Consider the following 9,869-nt stretch of genomic DNA (forward strand, 5'->3'; position numbering starts at 1 on the left):
ACCCTGTGGACTGGCAACCCCGGACCAACAGAACAAGAGGCTGTGACTTCAGGCGACTCAAGCCACTCCACGTGTGGTAACAGCTAGAGCTGAAGGCCAGGGTCCCATCCCTGCACCATCATGACAAGCAGCACCACAGCAAGCCTGGGTGGGTGCGCGGGGAGCCCTCCCGCGGGCCCTGGCCTCTCAGGCCCTCTCCACCGTCAGCATCACGGGAACACACGCACCCGGGACTTGGACTGCCCTGAATTCACGCATCATATTGAGTGGTGACAACCCCATGACAAGCCTGCTTTTGCGTTCGTAAAACTCAAGTCCCCAAGGCCAGTGAGAGCCCGGTTCTGTGGTAGTTTATTTTTTTTTTTTTTGAGACGGAGTCTCGCTTTGTGGCCCAGGCTGGAGTGCAGTGGCTGGATCTCAGCTCACTGCAAGCTCCGCCTCCCGGGTTCACGCCATTCTCCTGCCTCAGCCTCCTGAGTAGCTGGGACTACAGGCGCCCGCCACCTCGCCCGGCTGATTTTTTGTATTTTTTAGTAGAGACGGGGTTTCACCGTGTTAGCCAGGATGGTCTCGATCTCCTGACCTCGTGATCCGCCCGTCTCGGCCTCCCAAAGTGCTGGGATTACAGGCTTGAGCCACCGCGCCCGGCCTCTGTGGTAGTTTATAAAAAGCAGGGCTTCAAGTGGACTTGCTCCCAGCACAAGAAGAGCCCTGTCCGGCAGTCAAGGGTGGCTGAGAGCACTGGGGACCTTCAGAGGCTGCAAGCGGAGGAAGGCTGAGGTCTGAGAGCCTGGAACAGAGCTGGAATCAACAGGTGGAGATGGCAGGAGCCCTTAGGAGGAGCTAGCGGAGGGGCCGGAGGGTGGAGCAGGCCAGGGAGCATTTGCACAAGGCCTGGCGGCCCACAGGAGCCCAGCGGCATGAGAGGATCAGAGAGATGCTCCTGAAAGGGAGGCCTTGTGGGCCATGGCCAGGTCCTGCCGGTGCTCCTGGGGTCCGTGCATGGGAATGGGGAGGCAGGTGGCCTAGGCACGTCCACCCCCGGGACCAAGGAGGCCCAGACAGGCTGAGACTGGAGCTGGCGCCCGAGGTGTGCGCCGCCGCTCAGGCACAGGCCCCAGGCAGACGGGAAAGGTCCAGTGAGAGCATGTTCTGGCAGGGCGAACGGACGTGGCCTCGGGGCAGGGTTGGCAGGAGCCTGGAGGTGGTCCCGCAAGCCCGTCTGCCCACCTCAGGTCAGAGTCCGACAGCCCCAGAAGAGAGGGGAGCCCAGCAAGGCAGGCAGGGCTGGAGCCTCAGGGCCACCTGTGCCTGCTGGTTGGGGGGTTGGGGGTGCTGTGAGGCTGAGCCTCCTTCCGCCAGGCTGGGGCTCGTCCCCGGGACACAGATGCTTCTTTGTCAGGGCAGAGCTGAGCTTGCTGGGCAGCCTCTGGAACAAAGCCCCTCTGTCCGAGCCGTGCCTCCCCACCCGGAGCACCACCTCCCAGGAAGGAGCAGAGCCCCAGGCTCCCATCCGGCGCACCCACCAGGCACAGCCATGGCTGGAGGGGGGGGCGGCTGTGCTCCCAGCCCAGGGCTGGGCCCACAGTGGAAGCCTGATGAAGGGGGGTAGAGCCAAGGCAATCCCACTCCAGGGAGGCCTGTGCCACCTCCCCATGGGCTTGCCACTCACCGGTCTAGGGAATGCATGTCCTCCAGCACCTGGCCAGCCCTACACTGGCCCACGGCCCAGGGGCTCCTCCACACTCCCAGCCCCAAACAGGGAAACCTGAAAGGGTGGCAGAAGGAGGGCCGGCAGCCTCGCCCCACAGGAAAGCCACTACAATTTATTTTCGAGTTCCCTCCAGACCACCAGGCCGGGCCTGTCACGACCTCCTCAGGGCATCGGCCATTCCTGTCCCCAGTGCTGCTGGCCACGGGCCCGGGCTCCAGCAAGAGTCAGCCCAGCCCCAGCCCCTGGACTGAGCATGTGATGTGGGCTCTGTATCTGCATCGTCCCTGTGGCCACCTGGCCTTGGAATCTGCTCCTCCAGGACCCAGCCAGGCCGGGCCAGGGCAGGCTTCCCACATGAGGGCCCGTCCACAGGCCCTCAGAGTCCAGGTGGCGGGATCCAGATGAGGCCAGGCAGGGCTCCCGCTAGCCCGGCCAGTTCCTGCCGACACTGTCCCTGTAGTTGACGTAGCACCGCCTCCAGGCAGGCCTCCTGGCTCCTCAGTGTCCTGATCAGCTCAGCTGCCCGCAGGTCCCGGTCGCCTGCTGCCCCATCCTCTCGTCTCACCAGTCGGTGTGGCCCATGGGCCGGGGCTGGGCCACTGTCTTGCTCCCAGCACCGCTGCAGAGCTCCCAGCTCCTTTTCCACAGTCTCCCGAGAGGCCCGCCGCGCGGCACTCCACTCTGGCCCCCGTCCACAGCCTCGAGCCTGCGTGGGAGACAATGGCAGTGGCTCTGTCCCCCCAGGACACTAGCCTCAGGCCCCCTCGGCATCCCCTGGGCTGACTCAGGGATGAGGGCGCCGCAGGCATGCAGGAAACACCCATGTTCTTCAGAGAGGCTTACTGAAGATTTTAAGGGGAAAATCATGCCGGCAATTTATGTTAAAATTCCTCAGAAAAAGAAAATAGGTGGAGCCAATGCAGCCCTGTGTTCACAGCCATGAACCTGTGCAGCAGGTAAGAGGGCGGCTCTGTGTTTGGGGTGGAAACCCAGGTGGCCACCAGCAGGTCAGACGGGTCCCAGGCAGGTGTGGAGAAGTGGCCACCACCCTGTGAATGCACGTGTGGCAGAGGCATGGGAGCAGCAGAACCCACACAGCACGGGCTTCCCTCCCTCATGCAAAGAATCAGAGAACAGATCTCCAGCAGGAGGGGCGGGGCCGTCTTGCAGCAGCTGCAGCTCCTCGCCAACTGCCCTCCGGCTCCCTCAGAGTGCGTGCCTGCAAGTGTGTCGCCTGCCATGCTTAATCAGATGCAACTGTAGGATTCAACAAGTCCAAAGCGCCCTCAGGTCTGCGGTTCCCCGAAGGTGGGGCTGGGCCAGTGCCCAGAGCGAGGCTGGCACTCACCTTGGCCTCCCAGGCCACCCGCCTGCGCTCCACAGCCTCCCGCAGCTCCTCCTCCAGGGTCTGCAGCTCCCGCACTACCAGCTCCAACTCGCCATCCCCGCACTCAGGGACCCAGGGCAGGAAGGTGGGCTGTGAAGCTGCAGCAGGTGCCTCCGGGGCACAGGTGCCCAGGACTGTGTCCTACAGAGACCCAAGTGAGACAGCGTGCACCAAGCCAAGGGGACAGAGGGACAGAGGGCGGGTTCCACAGCGGGCTGGATGCCACCATCTCAGCAGCCATGACGTCCAGAGAGGCATAAAGGCCACACTCTAGAAGGCCGTGGAGCCGAGGACGGGAGCAGCGGTGGGCCTCCCCTGAAGGTGAGTGGAAATCCTAGAAAGAGCCTATACTAGGTCTGTGGCCTCCCTAAAAGCTCCTCTTCCTGTCTGGAGAACAGGAAGATCCCCAACTCCCCACCTGGGGGCCGCTGCGGGAAGGGATGCCAGGGCTGGGGTGCGTAGGCTTCCTCACCATCCACTGCCAGAAGACCGGCTCTGCGCGCCGCCACGCCAGGACAGCCTCCAGGCGCCGGCTCTCATGCTCCAGAGTCCGCAGCAGCTGGAAGGCAAATGGCAGCTGGGCTAGAAGCTCACACAGGACCCCGCGGACAGACAGTTGGATGGACAGCTGGACCCAGCGCCAACACCCTGCCCCTGCAGCCCTCCCCTGCCTGCACCCAGGTTCTCTGGCCAGAGTGAGGAGCAAGGCACCCTGGTGCGGTGCACACGCCACAGCCCACCTGTGCTTTCTGCAGCACAGGGCAGCCCCCATCCAATGCATGGCCAGGCCCTGCCTGCCAGGCACGAGCTGGCCCTCCCCTCTGAGGACACCCGCTGTCCCCCACACCAGCCCCACTGCCAGTCCAACAGGTGCCTCTCAAGCCTAGACCTCTGCCCCACAGCCCTCACCGAATGGGGGCTGTATCCGGGGACTGCAGGAGGACAGGGAGGCGCCAAACTAAGGAGCAAGCCAGGCTCTGGGGCAGGGAAAACCCATGCCCTGTAACTTCAGGGACTCCCCTAAGTCTGCCTGGTGACCCAGGTGGCAGAAAAGGCAGAGCTGAGCAACACCTGACATTCCCAAGTGAATGGTCAGGCAGGGCCAGGAGACCCCGCCCTGCCTGCCCCATGGCCCTGCACAAAGGTACCTGCCCACAGTGTGCCCACAGACAGGCGGCTGGACATAGCAGCTGCTCTGCCCACACACAGAAGGCCTCCCAGGTTCACTCATGGGCTATCTGTACCAGTGACCTCAGGCCCTGGGGCAGGGGACCCCTGCTGGGGCAGGCCCTCTACCCCTGAATCCTGCCCCACTCCACCCCTGCTTCCCCCGGGAACCCAGCGTGTGGAGCCGGCTGCAGGAGCCTGGGCCTCCAGCAGTGGGCTGAGGGGCAGATAGGGATGGCCCTGAACACCAGGCCCAACCCAGCCCACCTGGGGCGGAGCAGAGCAGAGGCAGGCAGGCCCATGGTCACAGAATATGAGGATAGGCAAGTCTGTGGGCGGCGTGGGAGCTGGAAAAGGCTGGTGCCAGGGGCTGCAGCCCACCTGCCCACCCAGGCAGGCCACGAGAAGAGCAAAGACCTCTACCTTGGGGACAGTCACTTAAACATACCTAACAGAAGGCAATCACCGCAGTTCCCAAGAAGGGCCAGGGGCGGGAGCAGGCAGGAGAGGAGGGGCAAACACGCCCCCTCCCACCCACCCCCGAGTCCTGTGGTCTCCACTGCCCTGCCAGCCTCCTTCCACTTACCACCCTAAGAGGGGAGAGGAGGCTGCAGGCTGAGGCCCCACCAGGATCCAAGGGAGCTGCCCAGTCACCCGGCAACAGGCGTGGTACCAGCCACAGATCATTCCAGAAGGTTCTGGGACCCATCCCAGGAGTGCAGGAGAAGTGCAGGCCCTTTGGGTAGGCCAGGTCCAGGTTTTGGGCGGCTCCCGCTCCAGAAACCTTGGAAGGAAGCTGGGCATGGTCCCAGTCCCCCTGGCCAGTGCCACATGCAGCCTCCGGGAGAGGGCGGGGCCTCACTTCCAGGCCCCCCAGCCCACCACAGAGAGTGGTCCCACAGAGGCACCGGGCAGGAGCAGGCTGGGGCCAGGGCAGCCTCTGCTCCTCCCCAACCCAGGGGTCCCAGGGGCCAGAAGCCTGGGCTTCGCTGAGCCGCCTCTACAAGACAGGTAGGGCAAGGGCAGACCAGGACGCCCCGATGCTGCCTCAGCACCACCAACGCCAGTGCAGGCCGACTGGGTGGGCGCCAGCCCGGCTTCAGCCAGGGACACAGGCCCAGCTGGTACCAGCGGCCAGGCAGGCATCAGGGGCTGGGCCCTGTGAGCCCACAAGTGAGGCATGCAATCCCGCAGACTTGGGCTGCAGAGCTGGAACCCACGGGCCCTTGCCACGAACAGGAAGCCCCAGCAGACACAAGACTAGGGGCCAGGAGCCAGGCCATCCGCCTCTGACCCCTGGGTCCCCCTGGGCAGGCCTGGGATGAGGTACAGGGGTCAAGTCTCTGGGGTTGGAGAGGAAAGAGGCAGAGAAGGGGGACTGGGCCTGGAAGAAGAGATCGCACCAGCGCTGAGCCTCTGCCCTCCTGCCCGGCCATATGCATCTGGAGCAGCAGGGCAGCATCAGCCCATCACTCAGGACAGCACAGAGCCCAGCCTAAGTGCATGGCTCACGCCTATAATCCCAGCACTCTGGGAGGTCGAGGCAGGTGGATCACCAGAGGTCAGCAGTTCGAGATTAGCCTGGCCAATGTGGCAAAACCCCACAAAACGTCTCTACTAAAAATACAAAAAAACTAGCCAGATGTGGTGGCAGGTGCCTGTAGTCCCAGCTACTCAGAAGGTTGAGAGAGGAAAATCGCTTAAACCCAGGAGGCGGAGGTTGCAGTGAGCCGAGACTGTGCCACTGTGTCTAGGTGACAGAGCAAGACTCTGTCTCAAATAAATAAAATAAATAAAAAGAGTGGCAGCCAGCCCTGCTCTTTCTCCTGAAAATAAACCAGACAAGAGAAAGAAGCCAGTGATGATGGGCGGGCAGACCCCCAGAAAGAAAGATGGGGATGGAAGGCCAGCAGCAGGGTGAGAGGAAGCGGCCATCCCTGGCGAAGATGCCTGGGGCTAGGTCAACCCTGACATTTTGGTTAGTGCTCCAGTAGCCCCAGTCACAGCAGGACGCTGTCTGCCCAAGGTCACATGGCCACCTGGGGTTCAGAGCCAGGCTTTCCTCCAGGTCTGTGCTATCCAAGGCCCAGGATCTGCCCGGGACCACAGAGACCCTGTCACCTGGGGCAGGCCTGCCTAGAAAGTGCTGTGCCCCCTGGGTGGTCCCAGTGTAGCAAGCAGAACGGGGCCTGCGAGTCTCCAGGGCCTATGCAGCTGGCTCCAGCTTGGCAGGCTCGGCCCAGCACACCCCACGTGGGCCTGGCCTTGGGCTCTGAAGGGTAGTTGTCCCCTCCCAGTCAGCCCTGTGCTGTGTGGGCTAGCCCCCCCACACCCCTAGGTGCCCCCTGACACACCAGGTGAGACCTGCTTGAGACGCCAACACCACCAGCTCACACCTGAGGTCCGTGTTCCTTTATCCCAACAGCCTGCCCTCAGCCAGCTGCCAGTGCAACCCAGGCTCCTGCATCCCGGGCCCCCGCCCACACCACATCTCGATTTGTGGAAGGGAAGGATTAGTGGCCCATGAGGCTAGGAGAGGCCCAGAGAATCTGTCAGTCACACAGTCTGACAATAACCAGTGGCGGACAATAACCACTGCCGCTCCCCACCGCCCACCCAAGCCCATTCTGGAAGCAACTTGCCGGCCCTCACCTTCTGGCCTCCCTCTGGGTCCCTGAGCATCTCCGCTTCAGTGACAGACAGATGGCCAAGGTTCTGGTCGCTGTGGCAGCCGCGTGTGTACAGGTGAATCTGAAATAGGCAGTGCAGACCCCAGGCTGAGTGGGAGTCAAGCACCTCCCCCAACACTGAGTCTTCACCACTCCAGGGAGGCCGGCCGTCAGAGCCCACCTCACAGATAACGAGAGAGGGCTCGGAGAAAGCCACTCCTTGCCTGAGGTTGGCGGGGCTGGGCTGGATGCAGAACAACCATCAGCACCGCTGGGGCCTGCTGAATGGGGGCGCCAGGCAATCTCACTGATGGCCTCCCCACCCCGCCCAGCTCCCAGGCAGGAGCAAGATTGGAGTGGGGTGCCCTGGCTTCCCCAGCAGCGTCAGGGGAACAGCCTCTGGACACGCACAGCAGTTCAGCCAGACTCACAGTGTAAACATGAATGATTGCTTGGATCTAGGGGAATGCGGAGGGCTCCCCAGCAAAGGGAAGCTGGAAGGTGACACAGAGAGTCACAGGTAGGAACGTAAGTGGAGCAGCTGGTGTCAAGGCCAAGCCTGATCGGGTGAGAGGTCCCTGGAAAGGCCAGCTGAGCAACAGACCCTCTGCAAGGGTGGGAATGGGGGGTCTCCAAGGGGCCCCACACTGGTGGGAGCCACAGACCCACCTGTCAGCCCTGGCCGCACAGTGGACATGCTGCTGGGTACCTGTGCCCCTGAGCCAGCCCCTACCACCTTCAGGGACCCACAGGAGCTGCCCACCCCACAAGTCAGCCCCCACTAGGATGTGGTGGGACCAGGGGCTGTCCTCCTCCCCTCCAGTGCCCAGGAAGCAGTGGCTTTCATGGCACAGAGCCCATCCCACTGTTTAGCAACACAGAGCTGGAAGGCCACTGGTGACTTTTGGGAACAAGAAGACAAATTCTGTGAGCTCTCTGACACCAGTTTCTGCCCACCACTGCCCACCCCACTGGGTTCCCTGCCCAACCCTGCCCACCCCATCCTACCCTGGACCCCTGCAAGGACCACCTGGAACCACGGGATCAGGCTCTGGGTAAGCCCAGAGCAGGAAGGCCCACATCCAGTCAAAAGCCTGTGCCGGGCCTCATAGGACAGGCTGTAGGGACTGGCAGCTAGTGGCTTGCAGCACGGGACGCAGCCCCTGGGTGGAAGCCCTGTGCCAGCTCTACCTTGCTCAGGAGGGCGCACTGCTCCTGCTGACTGGACACCAGCTGGCGCCACCGGAACCGCAGCTTTCCCATCAACCACTGCACATGGCGGACATCCACAGGACCCTCTGCTTCCATGTGGGGTGCAGGTGGGCCAAGGCTGGCCAGGGCCTCACACTGGAGAGGAGGAGTATAAGGGTCAGGCCCTGCTCCCACCCCACCCTACCCCCAAGGAAAGACCAGGATGGAGATGGGAGTGGAGGCACAGCCAAGAACAATGGGTGCTCCTTGCACAGGGAATCTCCGTGCTTTCAGCCGGGCAGCTGGGTAACCCCGCATAGAACTGCCCGGAGGGGCAAAGCAGACACAGAGAGGACTGTCCCAGGCCTGCCCTTGCTCTGACCCCAGGAGTTGAGACCAGAGCTGGCTTGGCTTACTCTCACCCACACGGACCTGGCACACAGTCATCTCGTCACCCAGAGGCACTCGGGTCTGGGCCAGCATCTGCTCAGGCACAGGTCCTCGGGCCAAGAGCCAGGACAGAGCCAGCAGCAGCTCCCGGCTGCCCTTCGAGCCATCCTCAGGTAGTTGTGCCAGCGCCAGCCTCGGGTAGCCCTGGGAGCACAGTGCTGACTTCACCAAGCGGGCTTGGACCTCTAGGACAGAAGAGCACCACCTTAGGGGGACCACCTGCCTGGAGGTGACACCACCTGGATCCCTCCAGAGATCCCCACAGGTCACTCGAGCAGAAGCTCAAGACCTAGTTCAGAAGAGATGATGGTGGGAAAGCTGGAACTCAGACCAAGGTGAGGAGACCAGAGCTCAACGGGGACGTCCCCAAGGCTTTGTACGAGTAGAAGGCGGTGCTACCCAAGGGAGTGGAGCTAGGGCCCGTCAGGGGGCGCGGCTTACTGGGGAAGCTGGAGCTTTGAGCGGCAGGCGGGGTCAGTGTTATCGGGTTGGGTGGGGGCTAGAGCCCGTCGGGGCGGGACTTACTGGGGAAGGCGGGGCTTTACCGGAGCAGGCGGGGCCAGGAGCGGGGCTTACCCAGGGCGATCGAGGCCAAGGCGTTGCCCGCAGGGAGTGGGGAGAGCACGCGGAAGAGCAGCTGCCAGAGCGCGGAGGTCTGCGAAAATAAAAAGCGGGCGGTCAGCGGAGCCGGCTCAACTCCCTGCGAGGGCCCGGGACCCCACCCGGCCCGGCTGCCCTCCGCGCGAGCGTCACCGCTTCCGGACGGTCGAACTTGGCGCGGCGGAAGATCTCGGGGCTGGGTCCCGAGGGCAGCGACCGACTCAAAGCGGCGATGGCCTCAGGGAGGGCCCCGGCCCGGGCCCCAGCCGCAGGGTCCACCCGCCGCCTCCGCATGCAGCCAGCACCAGCGTCTTTCGGCCTCCTGCAGCCGCCGCGGCCCGGGACCTGCGTCCAATCACCGCACGGGCCGGGTCTACTGCCGCGGCTGGGACTTCCACCCAATCACCGCGCCGGCTGGGACCTGCGCCCAATCACCGCGCCCGCTGGGACCTGAGTCCAATCACGGCACGGGCTTGGTCCAGCGCCCAATCACCGCGCCGGCTGGGACCTGCGCCCAATCACCGCGCTGGCCGGACATGCATCCACTCACTGCGTCGGCAGGGCCCGCCTTCGTGGCCAAGCCCAATGAACGGTTCCCCTGGAGTTTGAGTGTAGTCTGTTCTGTTTCGTGCGGACCCACTTCCGGGCTCCTGGCAGGGCAGTCGATATGGAGAACTCCACGGAGTCCGCC

General features: G+C 63.6%; 1 protein-coding gene across 4 annotated transcripts; it reads right to left on the reverse strand.

Moving 5' to 3' along the window:
* Positions 1–1,779: 1,779 nt before the first annotated feature.
* On the reverse strand, positions 1,780–9,602 carry TEDC1 (tubulin epsilon and delta complex 1). Of its 4 annotated transcripts, XM_050796994.1 has the most exons (9): positions 9,332–9,596; positions 9,155–9,233; positions 8,561–8,763; positions 8,129–8,284; positions 6,921–7,019; positions 4,855–5,052; positions 3,574–3,660; positions 3,063–3,242; positions 1,780–2,420 (listed from the first exon to the last, which is right to left on the reverse strand). In XM_050796994.1, exons 1-9 carry the CDS (start codon positions 9,470–9,472, stop codon positions 2,091–2,093), a joined length of 1,473 nt encoding a protein of 490 aa, XP_050652951.1. In that variant the 5' UTR covers positions 9,473–9,596; the 3' UTR covers positions 1,780–2,090. The 4 variants fall into 4 exon arrangements, with proteins under 4 accessions (XP_050652951.1, XP_050652949.1, XP_050652948.1 ...); XM_050796992.1 differs by lacking the exon at positions 4,855–5,052 and having other exon boundaries at positions 9,332–9,602; XM_050796991.1 differs by lacking the exon at positions 4,855–5,052 and having other exon boundaries at positions 3,520–3,660.
* Positions 9,603–9,869: the final 267 nt, after the last annotated feature.

Source organism: Macaca thibetana, chromosome 7, assembly GCF_024542745.1.
Source record: "Macaca thibetana thibetana isolate TM-01 chromosome 7, ASM2454274v1, whole genome shotgun sequence".
Lineage (NCBI taxonomy): Eukaryota > Metazoa > Chordata > Mammalia > Primates > Cercopithecidae > Macaca > Macaca thibetana.

Excerpts from the sequence above, each read along its gene's own strand:
- TEDC1 (XM_050796994.1), bottom strand. The coding sequence starts at position 9,472 with ATGCGGAGGCGGCGGGTGGACCCTGCGGCTGGGGCCCGGGCCGGGGCC. Across the intron at positions 7,020-8,128 it reads AGTGCGCCCTCCTGAGCAAG|ATTCACCTGTACACACGCGG; the intron begins GTAGAGCTGGCA and ends TGCCTATTTCAG. Across the intron at positions 2,421-3,062 it reads GGGTGGCCTGGGAGGCCAAG|GCTCGAGGCTGTGGACGGGG; the intron begins GTGAGTGCCAGC and ends TCTCCCACGCAG.